This window comes from Populus alba, chromosome 2, assembly GCF_005239225.2.
Source record: "Populus alba chromosome 2, ASM523922v2, whole genome shotgun sequence".
NCBI lineage: Eukaryota > Viridiplantae > Streptophyta > Magnoliopsida > Malpighiales > Salicaceae > Populus > Populus alba.
This window is the reverse complement of record NC_133285.1, coordinates 14,573,793-14,590,502: the sequence shown is the minus strand read 5'-3', so window position 1 is coordinate 14,590,502 and position 16,710 is coordinate 14,573,793. Positions and strand designations below refer to the sequence as shown.

Below are 16,710 nucleotides of genomic sequence, written 5' to 3'. Positions count from 1 at the left end.
GCATTTAAATTTTTTATAGGAGTTTCATAAGGTTATTTTTTTTATAATAGTCACTATATCGCTACACAAATCATCAAATTTTTAGATATAAAAAACTCATTGACCCCTAGTTATGATAATTTTAAGATTTTTTATTTTTTTAATTAATTAACCGATTTCACTAAATATTATGAACTAATCAATCAGTCAGATAATAAAATATATTTATAATATCATGCTTCAAAGCTTAACAAAGTGGAAATATGCTATATATTTCACCGATTTTTCTTTCAAATAATATTATTCCAAAAATTGCTTACGTTTACTGTAGTAACCTCACAATTTATCCATCGTATCCTCGTAGTCCTCCCATTCCTGTCGGTAAGCCAGCTGTCATCATTATATGCTACCCCACGCATACCTCCCCTCCTTTCTCTCTGCTTCTCTGCATTTGTGGTCTATATCTTTTCCATCTATTTTCTTTTTTTCCCTTAATTTAACCAAAGAAAAAAAAAACTGGTTTAATTGGAAGTACAAGGTGGAATTCTGATCAAGTAGAGATTGCGTTTAATAGATATATTTAGGGCTGTTTATTTTTTTATTTTAATTTTTTAAAAAAAATTATTTATTTTAACTTTTTAATTACTTCAATTTAATATATATTTTTAATATGTTTATATCATTTTGATGTCTTGATATCAAAAATAATTTTTTTTAAAAATATTATTTTAAATAAAAACACTTTAAAAAATAATTATTACCATATTTTTAAACATATTTTTACACAGTTGATATAGGTTGACTTAGTTATTTGATTTTTAGAAGTGATATTAATTTAAATTATATTTTATATTAATATTATTAAACCTAAATATCATTACAAGTTTATCGGTGACTTTGATGAACTAATCATATTTATTTTAAATTTAATTGAGTTTAAATTAATATATTTTTAAAATAAAATAATATTTTTTTAATAATAAAAAATAAAATTGACCTATAATTAGAAATTAAGTCTATAGCATGTAGGTTAACCAATCAACCCAATAACTCGTAAGCTTTATCTAATAGAATCGACCACGTATGATTAACGATAAGAGGTAATTGCATAATTTCCCTTCATTTTGAAGCAACATACCAAGATTTTAATGCCAAGAAGGGCATACATAAAGTGGTCGTTTTGGAGTAAATAAGACATTTTGAAACCCGGTCCCGTCCAGTTAGTCGACCCGGGTTGGGTTAAAGAAAAAATAAAAGAAGAAAAAACCTGGTACGATCCGGTCAAAAATCCAGCTATAACCCGTTAACTGTTTTTTTGTTTTACTAAAATAATATCGTTTTGATTTTAAAAAAAAAATTAACTGAGCGACCTAGTAAGCCAATCATAACCTAGAACTCGGGCATAAAATCAGGTCGGGTCTGAAAACTATAAATAAAACCATGATAAATGGTATTGCAAATGACAGTATCATGTGGTCCTACCATTTATTTATTTATCATTGATATGATTTGATTTAGAGTGTTTGAAAATATAATAAGTTTTGTTTTTATGGTTTTATTTTAAATCATATAGAATTTTAAAAATATTTAATTAATTTTTTTTAATAATTTTAATGTTTTAGTGTCAAAAATAAAATAAAATAAAATGTTAAAAAATTATTTTAATATATTTTAAAATAAATATTTTTAAAAAAAACCATCCTGTATTACAATATTAAACAAATATTAATATTTATATTCTCATGTTGCGAGAAGCACGCATTCCACATCTATAGCATCTATAGCTAGCTAGCCGGCTAATAACATGCATGGTTCTTCTCCCAGAGTCCCAATCCTAGTAAAATTTGTCATATATCTATAAATTTAAACTTTTTTCAGATTTATTTTTTTTATAATTTAAAAAAAAAATTACACAAAAAAGACCAAACAACTTTTAAAATTGTGGTCTATTAAAAAATATCTTCAATAGCACTACTCCACCGTCCCAAATGATAGTCTTATAAAAAAAGAAAAACCAAGAGGAATAATGAATTCACTGCTCTCTTAGACATATTTTAATGTGGACAGAAATATTAAATTTATCATCTTGCCCTTTAGAAAAAAGCTTTAGTCTAATGGTTAAGAGTAGAATTGTCTTTGCAATGAGAGTATTTTGGTAATTTTAAATGGACAGGATGAGTATTTGCCTTTTAAAATACATTATAAGTTGTTTTAAATACCTTTAATATTATAATATTGTTGGATGTTTTTGAGGGGTAGATTTATGTTTTTACTTATAAAGTGTATAATTAAATAACCAATTTGTCCAATATATACAGAAATACTTTGAATGCCAAATAAGGTTGTTTTGGTCTTATCCTTTTAATTTGCAAAGTCGAAATTCCTCCTTGCCCTTGGGGTTTGAATTTTTTTCCCTGTAGATTTGAGGGCATTTTTGATATTGCACTAATGTTTTTTTATGTTGTTAATATTGGGTAAAGTGAGGGCTATTTTTGTCTTCTAATAAATGAAAGGCATTTTAAAAAAATTATTGACGCGTGCTTAGGACACATAAATGTGTCCACCGCTCTATCATATTTGGACAACACATGCAGCTAATTCTAACAAGAAAAAATGTCATTTTAGGACGTTTTTAGATTCGTCTTAGTGTCTTCTCCATGTAACGGTGCTCTGACAACCATTTTATTTTTTCCTTTTTTTTTTTTTTCTCTTGAGTTTTGCGCCTTGCCATGTAAGTTTTCAAACCAACCTCCTTTTTTTTTTTTTTATTTAGTCCCTAATCTTTTGTTTGATGTTTGTTTTATTTCAAACAACTTTTGAAAATCAAATTTTGTTTCAATTTCATCCTCATTAGATTTTTCTTACTTCCCTTTGTTTTTTATTTAGTCCCTGATCTTTTGGTTGATGTTTATTTTTTTTTGAAATAATTTATAAAAATTAAAAGTTGTTTCAATTTAATCCTTATTTGATTTTTTAATTTTTTAGATTTGATCTCTATTTTTTTTAATTGTTATTTATGTCATCTGCAATAATTTTTATAATTTAATTTTTGGTGATTTCACTCTCAATTATTTTTTTCTTATTAGATTTTATCATTATACTTTTGATTGTTTTTTTCTTTTCCAAATTTTTTAGTTTGGTATTTTTTTTTATACTCAATTTCATCATTAAACATTGAGTTAATTTGAATTTGAGTATCTAAGCCCATTTTGGAATTTGATGAGTTGTAGTTTGAAAAATTAACTTAAGTTAAGGATGCTTACTAGGGTTTCCTTCGGTTTTTTTTTTTGCCATTCCTTCAAGATAATTTTTTTTTTCAATTTAATCATTTGATAGTTATTTTATTGGAGATTGGGCTTTATGTTTTCTTTATATGCTTTATACATCCTTTTTTTTTTTGTTTTTTTTTTATATATATTTGGTTGAGTTATTGGGGTCTTTTTTTATTTTTTATTCTTTGTTAAATATATTTTTCTCACAATAAATTTTTTTTCTTGAATAAAATATAATTGATTAATTGAATAGAATACTCACTTTATTGTATTTTTTTTTCGATTTGCTTTTTCAAGGCACTACTCTAATGAAAGTGGAGTTTGAATCATCTCAACAAACTCTTTTGGTTGTAAGTAATGTTCATGGTGGAGTGACAACGGGTCTACATTTTTTTTTCTTCTCCTTATAAATATGATATCGATATCTTATTTTTTTAGTTAATTATTGCCATATATTTTTTTACGGTTAGTTTGCTATTATTGTGTTCAATTTATATCAAATTATTAAATTAACTAATCTTATTAGACTTAAATAAATTAATGACTCGAGTGTTGAGTTTTTTTTTTTTAAAAAAAAAACACATGACCATCTATCTTTTACATTAAAAACAAATTAAATTAGCATGAGGCCCAACGCGAGCTCCTAGTCTAGTTGCTACTCCTGGCGATATAAGCTAATGTGCTTTCTTGCCTGCGCTGATTTCTTTTTCAATAATAATTAGGTATTGAGATCTGCTGTACAAATCTTTGGAAAACAGTTAAATTCATTTTTAACGAACCACCATGTGCCCGCATTCAATATACATTTAATTCAAGAAACCTTCTCCCACACGACATGTAAACCTGCCTTTAAAAGGAGCCTCGATGCATGGCTCTGGCACCATTACTACAGTAGCAAAAACTTTCTTGATCAGATTTAGTGTACGATAGAAATATAGAGAGACAAGATGGCAAGGTGTTATTGCATTCTAGTTTTAATTGCTCTTGTTATTGCTCAAGCAAGTGCTAGGGACGTGCCCAAAGACGCTGGCCTCAATGACCAGAAGAACTTGATCGCATATGGCGGTGTAGGTGGCTTTGCTGGAGTTGGTGGTCTGCCAAACCTTGGCGGTGTTGCTGGTGGCCTCGGTGGACTTGGTGGGGTTGGTGGCTTGGGTGGAGCTCTTGGTGGAGGTGTTGGTGGAGGTGTTGGTGGAGGCTTGGGCGGTGGCTGTGGAGATTGTGCTGATGGTGCTGCTGGCTCTCTCGTCCACCCTTGATTTCGCTCCTCAATATTGGCTCTTCGTTATATATCTACTTTAATAAGTTGCTATAGGTAGACATTGTGCCTTTTCATTCTTCTCCTGTCATCTTTCATTGCTTTCGGATTACATAGGTAATTTGTCAGCAGGCTCTTCATTTGATTGGCGAGGATCTTTATCTATCCATCTATCTATCCTGTACTCCGTTTTTCTTGATCAAGTCAATTTGTATTCAAGTCTTACTATTTCATTACAAGTTTACAACAGCTCAGAGGAGCTATAACAATGGTGCCCTGGAGACAATTCTCCAGAAGCACTCACCAGTCAATGTCAAAGAATTATATAGCCATCACAGCACTCAGTCATCTATATATGCACACAATGGAGCAAATAATTTTCAAACAAGCTGCAACAGTAGTAGACAATTGTATTAGAAACCAAGAGGATCAAAACCAGTAGCAGAAAATATTATGCATGCTAAGCTGTAGTAGCAGAAGAGGGGCAGCGCCAAAAGATAGCAACGATCAGTGCATAAGTAAGCAGAGCACAGACAATTCTTGATGTATCTGGGAAAATTCTGACAAGAGAAAAATTCCAAGACACTCAGCAAAGAGGAAAATTCCATTCTGTCCCTGCTTCCAGAATCAATGACTTAACATTGTTACTACTGACAGCTAAAAAATGGAAGGATTTCTTGATGTATGCTTCTTTACACAGACAAAACTAAGAGCTGCAGACTTGACTAAAAAGAATTTCAGGACAGTACTGTAGCCAATCTTAATTCTGCAATTTCACCACCGGATCTTGTTCCTGATTTGACCAAAAGATGTTGTCATCAACTTGGATTAATTCATCTCGGAGTAAGTTAATTTCTTTAATCCTAGTTGTATTTGTGGCCTCAATGTAATTGCAAATTAATCAGAAGTTTTTGTTATCCAAATTCATGAATTATGCTTCAGCTGGAAAGCTCCAATTAATATTATATAGTTGTCCCGTGCTACGCTGCAAGTAATATCAAATATTTTTAATATTAAAACAAATATTTTAATGGTTTTATAGTAAAAAAAAAAATTAAATTGTTTAGGAGTTAACTTAAATAACTTGATCAACATGTCAATTTCAAAGACAACTTAAATGACCAGTAAAAATAAAATTTAGCTAAAAAAATTTAGAAGACATTCTCTCTCTCTCTCTTTTTTTTTATAAAATATTAAAATGATAACATTTTAGAATAGAGTCAGCCCAAGTTATTATATTAAATTTGTAACCTGAATAATGATATCATGGTAACCCCATATAAAGAAAATAAAAATAAAATATAAAGTTAAATTCTCAATTAATCATATGTTGAATGATGAAATTAAAATAATAAAAAAAAAACGACTCAGGTCAACTTGAATTAACCTATCAAATTCATAACTTGAGTCATAAGACTAAAATAACCTCATATAAAGCAAATCAAAACAAATTATAAAGTCAAATTCTCAATCAATCTAATATTGAATGATAAAATAAAAAAAATCAATTAAAAATATATTAAAAAAGACCCAAGTCAGCCTTAGTTAACCTGTCAAATCTACAACCCGGGTCATGTGATCAAAATAGCCCCATAGAAAGTAAATTAAAATAAATTATGAAACATAATTCTCAATCAACTTAATGTTGAAGGATGCAATTGAAAAAAAAAATATTAAAAAAAACACAAAACAAGACCTGAGTCACTTTGTGTTAATCTATCAAATCTATGAAGCGTGTCATGACAAAGGGATAACCTTATAGAAAATAAACTGAAAAAACAAAGCAACCCAAGTTAACCCATCAAACCTATGACTATGATCATTAGACTGGAATAACCTTATAGAAAGTAAATCAAAACAAATTATAAAACCTCGTGACTCGAATTATGAGACCATGATAACCTCATAGAAAATAAAAAAAAAACAAATTATGAAGCCACATAGAAAAAGAAAAGAAAAGAAAAACTCGAGTTGACCTGCAAAACGGATCATGAAGTGAGATAACCACATAGAAAGCAAACCGCAGTAAATCATGAAATTCAATATCCAATAAACCACATGTTAGATGATGAAATATATATATATATATATATATTAAAAAAAGACAAAAAAACAAAATCTACTATAATGAATAATCTTTTGTGAGGTGGTGCTCATAAAAAACACCTCTTCATTTAATTTTTTAGCAAACCACAACAAATCATGAGACTCAATCGCTAACAAATCAAATGTTGAATGATAAAATTAAATTAAAAAAAACAAAATATTATTGCAATTAAGAGTATTTTATGAGGTGATGCACAATAAAAAACACCACCTCTTTTAGATTTTTAGCAAATTAACCACAATAAATTATAAAGTTCAATTCCTAACAAATCAAATTTTAAATGATAAAAATTAGAGAAAAAATGTATATTAAAAAAAAAGGAAAAAAACACTATTATAATAAATAATGTTTTGTGAGGTGATGCAAAGTAAAAATCACCACCTCTTTTATTTTTTTTAGCAAACTCTAATAAATCATGAAACTCAATTTTCAACAAACCAAATATCGAATGATAAAATTAGAGAAACAAATATTTTTTTTTTAAAAAAAGAAAAACACTATTACAATGAATAGTATTTTTGTGAGGTGATGCATAGTAAAATTACAACATTTTTTTAGTTTTTTTGTTAATTTATCATAGTTAATTGAGAAAATGTTAAGAATAACCTTTGTTAAATAATACATAAATCATATCCTAGTATCTCACTTAACAATATAAAATTTTGGATTGAGATGATTTTTGGACAAGGTATTAAAACCTTATCAACCAAGTAGTTACGAGTTTGAATCTCACCATTCATATTCTATTTAATAAAAGCAAGCACAAGAAAAGTGACGGGTCTGTGCAAGTTCCAAATTCAAAAGGCTTTCACTTGATGGAAATGTTAAAGAATAATATGAATCAAATATTGGAGTCTCACCTAACAACTTAAGATTTTAGATTGAGAAAGTACTTTAACAATCTCCAATTATATATATATAATCTTAACATTGCCTCAAAATAAATTTATTATTATCAATTTTACCTTTTAATTTAATAAAAAAAAATTATTAAAGACTTTCATATATTTATAAAACTGTTCATCCTATTGTTCTTTTTTTTAATAAGTGAATTCATTTTGCAAAAAAAATAAAATTCATTAATTAGTCTACAAAAAATCTTAATTGAAAAATTAAAATAATTTATAAATAACATTGACGGTATCATAATAAATTGGGGATATATTTCTATATAAAAATGACTTAAAAATGTCCTTTTTGTAAAAAAAAAAAAAAGAAATTAAAACAGTGACAACTATTTAATTTTACTTCATCTCTTGGGTGGTGTGCATTGGTTAAGACATCAATTGATCTTGCCTCAATCTTTGAAAGATTTTTTTTTTATATTATGAAATGGTATTGTATGGGCACAAATAAAAAAAAAAAAACTTGGTGTTTGTTTGTTTGTATAATTTGGATTGTTCATAATAATCTGATTTTTAATAATAAGGGAACAAAGTGGGATGGTGTGTATTATTCCATTTTCTATGGTGTTGCAATTTGAACAAAATATAAAGATGTAAGTTTTTGCTATATAGGATCGGACTTATTATGATCATCAAATTATTTACGACTGGACGACAAAAAAATGAATTCATTTCGGATATCTCCACTAATAGTATTCTTAAATGGATTGTTGATGGGGGTGTCAAAAGAAAAAATGGATTTTTAGGAATCGGTGGTGCTCTAAATAGGGATGAACCAAAAAACTGAAAAACTGAGAAAACAAAAATAAATGATTAAAATTTTAAAAAAAACCGACCGGTTCGGTTTTTGATTTTATAAGTCTGAAACCAAAAAAACCAAACCAAACTGAACCCAATCCAAACCAGAAAAAACAAGAAAAAAACATAGCCAAACAAAAAAAAAAACGAGCCAAAATAAAAAAACCGAGCCAAACCGGTTTTTTTCCTAAAAAACCGAACTGAAACTAGGGTTTGAACCGATATCGAGTTTTTTTAAAAAAAAATTAATTTGATTATTTTTTTTAATAAAAACCAAATAAAAAATGATCAACCCCTAGCTAGGTAAATTCTTTTTGTATTTCCTCTTGTTCTAAGTAATGTGGAATCTAAAGAAATTAAAGCGTTAGAAATTCAAAAAAACACTACATTATTATAATGTTTTTTTCTTATAAATGGATTGTGGATTCAGGTTGTTATAATAATGTTATCTTTTGTATTAAAAAAAATAATGATATGCAATCTTGGTGCTTGCAATGAGTGTTTAATGTTATTTTCAATAAATGTAATAGGCTTTTTAGTGTTGATTTTCAACATGTTCATCAAGAGAAGAATCTAGCCAAAAGTTTTTAAGAGATATTAATTTAATAGCCTAAGTATTGTTTTATCCGGTTTCAATTTTCATGTCTTTGATTGCGGGTCTTTTATTTTCTTTATAAGTTTCCTGACTTGAAAAACTATTTATATTTTTTCTATTATATCATGTTCTTAATGGTTATAACACATGCTTTATAATCATGCATAATTCATAAAAAAATAAAAATAAAAGTATGGGGATATATTTTGATGTTCTGCCCTGATAATTTGTAAATGAGCACCGGCCCTTCCAACCACCATATGTCATAATGGGGACAGTCGTGAAGTGCCCTGCTGCCTGGCAACAAAGCATGTGTAACAATCAGCCATCCATCTTACTGGCAACCCCATGCCTGCAAAGAGGACACCTCTGGCCTGAATTTAAATTAACTACACTGTTGATTTCCTTGTAATTGTGTTTATTAGCTTATAATAAAGTCAGTTAAAGACTAATTAAAAGTATGTTTAGGAGTGTCATTTGTTTTTTAAAATATTTTTTATTTAAAAATATGTTAAAATGATATATTTTTTTTAAATTATTTTTAATATAGCATATTAAAATAATTAAAAAATATATAAAAATAATTTAGAAAAAAAATAAAATTTACAAAACAGCATTTGAAACGCAACGGAGGCCTTAAAATGCCTGTTTGGCATTGCGGTCAAACCGGCTTTTCGAAAAAATTCAAATTTTTTTTTTTTATTTTTTGCTAAAATTGAGTGTAGTTTGTACTTTTTAGATCGTTTTGATGTGCTGATGTCAAAAATGATTTTTAAAAAATAAAAAAAAACATTATTGGCATGCTTTTCGGCATGAAAAGCTATTTGAAAAGCAACCGCTACCACACTCCCAAACACCCTCTCCCAAGACACGAAATTGAATGTCCATCTACATATACAACCAAAAAAGCCTTTAGACGAACACACAGACATGGAAAATTTGAGAGCTCAAAACTCTGAACACGCATTTAACTCCATTTACCACCCTCAACTGCCCCTACCGCTCATTTGGCCTTTAAAAGGAGGAACCCAACAAGCACTGAGGTACTACGAAAAAAGATTCAGAGCTAGCTAGAGAGATGGCGAGGAGTTACGTTTGTTTTGTGTTGGTGCTCGCTCTTGCAGCAGTGCACACTTGTGCTAGAGACGTGCCTACTGAAAAAAACATGGATGTTGCTAGCACCAAAAATGCGCCTAGTGATGCTGGTCTCACTGACCAGAAGAACTTTGTTACATACGGAGGTGTTGGTGGCTATTCTGGAATTGGTGCTGGTGGTCTCCCATTTGGTGGCGTAGGGGGGATTGGTGGAGTTGCTCCTTTAGATGGCGGGTTCGGAGGACTAGGTGGTGGCGGCGGCTTGGGTGGCTTGGGTGGTGGTATTGGAGGCTTGGGTGGTCTTGGAGGCGTGGGTGGTGGTGTTGGTGCTGGAGGCGGTGTAGGTGGGGGTGTTGGTGGTGGAAGTGGTGTTCTGCCTTACCCTTGAAATTAATATTTGCTCTCAAGTTTAGTTCCATTTTAGTTTGTCTCAGTTAAGTTAGCTGAATGTGCGAGGTTGTCGTCCATGCTTTAGTTACCATACTGTTCCTTTTGCTGCTGTATCAGCTGGTTTTACTTGTATTTCCTTAATTTGGTGTCTTTTACTTGAGATATTGTTATTCTCATGTTTGAATGGATATCAATTAATTATGTCTAAAAGCTGAGTTCCTTGTATTTTGAGTTTCATGTATTTTCTACATTGCCACTAACTCAAGAACTGATAGCAACACTAATTAACTGATAAATAGTTAATTATTTCCGTTAATTAGCAAGTAAATTAAGTTAAAAATACTTTCCTTTAATGCTGATTCTGGGTAAGTAAATTTCCTACAACTTTGCATATGTTTTTTTGAGAAAATGTTAATAATAACTTTTTGTTAAATAATAAAATAAATCATGTCCCGATATCTTATTTTTGAGTTGAGATGATTCTTTAATAAGATATCAAAATTTTATTGATCAAGTAATCATGAGTTTTAATCTCATAATTCATATTATATTTAATAAAATAAGAACAAGAAAGTGATGGATTCGTGGAAGTTTCAAGTTCAAAATACTTTTACTTAAAGAAGATATTAAAGAATAATATAAATTATATATTGGAGCTCAAGTAACAATTTAAATTTTTGAATTGAAAGAGTACTTTGACAATCTTCAATTATATATATATATAACATTGCCTCGAATGAAATTTATTATTATCAATTTTACCTTTTAATTTAATAAAAAAAGTTATTAAAAACTTTCATATATTTATAAAATATTTTCATCCTATTGTTCTTTTTTCTAATAAGTGAATTCATTTTGCAAAACAAAATTTCATTAATTAGTCTACTAAAAATCTTAATTGAAAAATTAAAATGATTTATAAATAACATTGACGGTATCATAATAAATTGGAGATATATTTCTATATAAAGATGACTTAAAATGTTCTTTTTGTCAAAAAAAGAAAAAGAAAAAGTGACAACTATTTAATTTTACTTCATCTCTTATGTGGTGCATTGTGCATTGGTTAAGACATCAATTGATCTTGCCTCAATCTTTGAATGATTTTTTTATATTATGAAATGGTATTGTCCGGGGCTCAAAGCAAAAAATAACATGGTGTTTGTTTGTTTGTATAATTTGGATTGTTCATAATAATCTGATTTTTAATAATAAGGGAACAAAGGGGGATGCAATTTGAACAAAATATAAAGATGTAAGTTTTTGCTATATAGGATCGGACTTATTATGATCATCAAAGTATTTACTTATGTAGACTAATTGGACGACAAAAAAGGTGAATTCAACTTGGATATCTCCACTAATAGGTATGCTTAAATGGAATGTTGATGGGGTGTCAAAAGGAAAAAAAAAAAGATTTTTAGGAATTGGTGGTGCTCTAACTGAGCAAACCAAACCGTGAAAAAAACCAATTAGAAAGATTAAAATTTTAAAAAAACCAACCGGTTCGGTTCGGTTCGGTTTCGGTTTTATAAGCTTGAAATAAAAAAAAACAAAACCGAACCAAATCCAAAACAAAACTGAAAAAAACCAAGCCAAATCTAAAAAAACCAAGCCAAACCATAAAAACCCGAGTCAAACTGGTTTGAACTGGTTTTTGTTCTAAAAAACCGAATCAAACTAAAATTGATCGATTTGAACCAGTTTCAGTTCAATTATTTTTTTTAAATAAAAACTAAACTAAATCATAAATAATCACCCCTGACTCTAAGGAATTAGGAAGGGAAATTCTTTTTGTATTTCCTCTTGCTCCAAGTAACGTGGAATCTAATGAAATTAAAGCGTTAACAATTCAAAAAACCACTACATTATTATAATGTTTTTTTTCTTATAAATGGATTGTGGATTCAGGTTGTTATAATAATGTTATCTTTTGTATTAAAAAATAATAATGATATGCAATCTTGGTGCTTGCAATGAGTGTTTAATGTTATTTTCAATAAATGTAATAGGCTTTTTAGTGTTGATTTTCAACATGTTCATCAAGAGAAGAATCTAGCCAAAAGTTTTTAAGAGATATTAATCTAATAGCCAAAGTATTGTTTTTATCCGGTTTCAATTTTCATGTCTTTGATTGCGGGTCTTTTATTTTCTTTCTAAGTTTCCTGACTTGAAAAACTATTTATATTTTTTCTATTATATCATGTTCTTAATGGTTATAACATATGCTTTATAATCATGCATAATTCATAAAAAATAAAAATAAAAATAAAAGTATGGGGATATATTTTGATGTTCTGCCCTGATAAATTGTAAATGAGCACCGGCCCTTCCAACCACCATGTGTCATAATGGGGACAGTCGTGAAGTGCCCTGCTGCCTGGCAACGAAGCATGTGTAACCCATCCATCTTACTGGCAAACCCATGCCTGCAAAGAGGACACCTCTGGCCTGAATTTAAATTAACTACACTGTTGATTTCCTTGTAATTGTGTTTAATTATTAGCTTATAATCATGTCAGCTAAAGACTAATTAAAAGCATGTTTAGGAGTGTCATTTGTTTTTTAAAATATTTTTTATTTTAAAATATTTTAAAATGATTTATTTTTTTTAAATTATTTTTAATATAACATATTAAAATAATTTAAAAATATAAAAAATAAATTTAGAAAAAAAATAAATTTTACAAAACAGCTTTTGAAACGAAACGGAGGCTAATGTCCATCCACAATACAACCAAAAAAGCCTTTAGACGAACACACAGACTCGGTGAATGGAAAATTTGAGAGCTCAAAACTCTGAACACGCATTTAACTCCATTTACTACCCTCAACTGCCCCTAGCGCTCATTTGGCCTTTAAAAGGAGGAACCCAACAAGCACTGAGGTACTACGAAAAAAGATTCAGAGCTAGCTAGAGAGATGGCAAGGAGTTACGTTTGTGTTGTGTTAGTGCTCGCTCTTGCAGCAGTGCACACTTGTGCTAGAGACGTGCCTACTGAAAAAAACATGGATGTTGCTAGCACCAAAAATGCGCCTAGTGATGCTGGTCTCACTGACCAGAAGAACTTTGTTACATACGGTGGTCTTGGCGGCTATTCTGGAATTGGTGCTGGTGGTCTCCCATTTGGTGGCGTAGGGGGGATTGGTGGAGTTGCTCCTTTAGATGGTGGGCTCGGAGGACTAGGTGGTGGAGGCGGCTTGGGTGGCTTGGGTGGCGGTATTGGAGGCTTGGGTGGTGTTGGAGGCTTGGGTGGCGTGGGTGGTGGTGGTGTTGGTGGTGGAAGTGGTGTTCTTCCTTACCCTTGAAATTAATTTGCTCTCAAGTTTAGTTCCTTTTTAGTTTGTCTCAGTTAAGTTAGCTGAATGTGTGAGGCTGTCGTCTATGCTTTAGTTACCATACTGTTCCTTTTGCTGCTGTATCAGCTGGTTTTACTTGTATTTCCTTAATTTGGTGTCTTTTACTTTTGAGTTATCGTTATTGTCATGTTTGAATGGATATCAATTAATTATGTCTAAAAGCTGAGTTCCTTGTCGTTCTTGCAAGTCTTCTACATTTGAGTTTCATGTATTTTCTACATTGCCAAAACTCAAGAACTGATAGCAACACTAATTAACTGATAAATAGTTATTTCCGTTAATTAGCAGGTAAATTAATTAAGTTAAAAATACTTTCCTTTAATGCTGATTCTGGGTAAGTAAATTTCCTACAACTTTGTAGATGTTTTTGTGTTTTTCTCTCTCTTTTTAATGGTTATAATTAACAGGTTTTTAATAGATCAATCGTAATTTATATATATATATAAAGAAATTCTGGAATCAATTAATGGAATTAGAGTGGTACTAGCAAGCAATCCCATGAAGAAAGAACACATGGGTACGTATAATTTAAGAAGAAACATGTTTTCAAACTGTGTCAAATGCAGAATGCTTTAATTAATGAGATACTGGCCCAACATCTTGTCTTCCTTAATTGCGAGGAAAATCTTGGTGATAATATAGTTTTGTACGTCCACCATCACTATCTTTTCCCGGTGGCCTCTCTCCGGACACAACGCTAGCTGCATGCACTTCCTTGAATGAAAATCTTCATGTCGGTAGGAGCATGCATCAGGTATTTCGGGGTTTTACCTCAGGCCTTAAAGCATCAGACCTCATCCTCGTCCTCAATCAACCTGAACCCTAGATTACTAGTTTATTTTTCTCTTCTATCCAAATACTCTATGGCTGGACAACCATCCAAAAGAATTTATGGCCAGCAATCACTTGGTACAGTACTGTTAAATACTTTCGATCAACGTCGCTGCGAGCTTGGATTCGAGCCCTGTCATGGCCGGTTATCGGCAACTCTCCATCCTGTGACCTTTTCAGCCCTAACTAGAACTACGTACAAGAATTAATGTCCTCAAAAGCGTTTGAGCAATATATACTGAATTATAAGAAAGTAATGTTAAAACATTTTTGAGTCTCTGCTCAAGTCTTTTGATTTTAGATATATAGTTGTTTAATATAATAACCAAATGGTTGAGAGTTCAAAGCTTATGAATTTTAGATTAAAAGAATTTCAATTACAATAATCATTAAGAAATAATATAAAATCTGAAACTTCAATTTGTTAAACTTATAAGTTCTTGAATGAAAATACTTGTTTATATAATAATAAAATAGATAGTAGCGATTAAATGAAAATACTTGTTTATTTTAATTTTTTTATATAATTTTATATTATTTTAATATGCTAATATTATTAAAAATAATTTTTTAAAAAAAATATTATTTTAATATATTTTTAAAATAAAAAATTATTTTAAATTGTAATCATTACCACACTCCAATTCACATGTGACATGACGAAACATCCACTAAAAAGTTTACTATTTATAGAAATTCAAAAGCATAGCCTTGAAATTAAATTCCCAAAGAGCTAGACAATTCAAGAACTCCAATGTCATGATTCTTCCAACAAGAATTCCCAGAGACATCAAATGATCGGACGGTCATCCTTGTGACCTGATCTCCAAGTTGGTGAATCCATAATGCTAGAAAACAGACAATCCGTGAGAGAGACATTATTATGCTTGGTGAAACTTCATTGATGAGGCCACCAGCTGCTAGCTAGCTCTCTGGATAGCAGCAAATGAAGCTCTTATGGCCATCAGGGGACATTGAATGACTTGAGTTGAATAATTCATTACCTTTTAGTAAAGAAAAGCTTGCACGCACCTAACGTTATTACTGTGCAGCAGGGCTGTTAGGTTCTCATTTAAGAACTTTGCTTCTTTGCAATCTACCACTCGAAGAACATGTTGGCCTAGGGAGCACACATGGTGCTCACAGCATCACATATAGCTTCTTTTCTGGGGTTTTTTTTTTTTTTTTTATTAAGTTATAGGTAATAGTTTATACCTAACTAGATTAATTCTCTAAGATCTTGAAATTAATGATTATATAAGTTTTTAGTGATATTAATATTTGTAACATGAGAACTGATGATTTTCGAGAAAATAAACATAAAACTGATTAGTTAAATTATATTTTTAATATAAGATTTACATGGTTTTTTTTTCCTTACCAGAACAGTGGCAGCACAAAATATTGGGAGATAGGCACAAATTGTTTTGATATTTTTATAGGACATTAATTTTAGCATGAGATCGCTCGTTGTTTCCATGAATAATTGTAACCATAACCAGAATAATTTATTATGGTATCTAATATTGTTTTTGTTTGTTAATGTTGGAGTCCACTATTTTTCTTCAGTATTTTTTTTCTATAATAAGTAAAAATAAAAATCTTAAAATCACATTAAGTACTACCATATAGAAACTATTAATTTTAGTTTATTAATAATATTTTTTTCCTGACTACGCATTAATATAGTAGGGTTAAAAATCTAAGAATTCCCTCTATTTTTTTTTTAAAAAAATTTCTTAATATGATCCCTCATCATTTTTTTTTTTAATAGAGCCCTCCTACTTATCCTCAGTTATTTCATCGAAATCCATATATTGAATGCAAATCAATTGGCTTGATGCATTGGACCCAGAGATTTATATCTTCTAATATGGGATTTAGTTAGCCTTAATTATCTATCTACACTGCAACTCAATTATAGAATTATGATAAAATTGCATAAACTTATAAACTTAATTAATCCTTGATAAAAGAAAGAGAGTGAGCAACTGATCCCACTCGTGATATCAACTCAACTTTTAATATCTAGATTTGGAAGTAATAACGTATTTAAGTAACAAAATATAAATAGGAGGGCCATATTACAAAAATTAATTGATGGAGGGCCACTTTAAGAA

The 16,710-nt window shown here is 29.9% G+C and overlaps 3 protein-coding genes across 3 annotated transcripts; all 3 read left to right on the top strand.

Moving 5' to 3' along the window:
• Positions 1-4,126: 4,126 nt before the first annotated feature.
• Positions 4,127-4,748, top strand: LOC118049978 (uncharacterized). The gene has a single exon (XM_035060169.2). The coding sequence runs from the start codon at positions 4,199-4,201 to the stop codon at positions 4,508-4,510; it is 312 nt and encodes a 103-aa protein (XP_034916060.1). The 5' UTR covers positions 4,127-4,198; the 3' UTR covers positions 4,511-4,748.
• Positions 4,749-9,946: 5,198 nt separating this feature from the next.
• Positions 9,947-10,609, top strand: LOC118049979 (uncharacterized). Its single transcript, XM_035060170.2, has one exon. It carries the CDS (start codon positions 9,993-9,995, stop codon positions 10,395-10,397), a length of 405 nt encoding a protein of 134 aa, XP_034916061.1. The 5' UTR covers positions 9,947-9,992; the 3' UTR covers positions 10,398-10,609.
• A 2,654-nt stretch (positions 10,610-13,263) lies between these two features.
• Positions 13,264-13,920, top strand: LOC118049980 (uncharacterized). The gene has a single exon (XM_035060171.2). It carries the CDS (start codon positions 13,322-13,324, stop codon positions 13,706-13,708), a length of 387 nt encoding a protein of 128 aa, XP_034916062.1. The 5' UTR covers positions 13,264-13,321; the 3' UTR covers positions 13,709-13,920.
• The last annotated feature ends 2,790 nt before the right edge of the window (positions 13,921-16,710 follow it).

Coding starts and splice junctions, on each gene's coding strand:
- LOC118049978 (XM_035060169.2), top strand. CDS start 4,199: ATGGCAAGGTGTTATTGCATTCTAGTTTTAATTGCTCTTGTTATTGCT.
- LOC118049980 (XM_035060171.2), top strand. CDS start 13,322: ATGGCAAGGAGTTACGTTTGTGTTGTGTTAGTGCTCGCTCTTGCAGCA.
- LOC118049979 (XM_035060170.2), top strand. CDS start 9,993: ATGGCGAGGAGTTACGTTTGTTTTGTGTTGGTGCTCGCTCTTGCAGCA.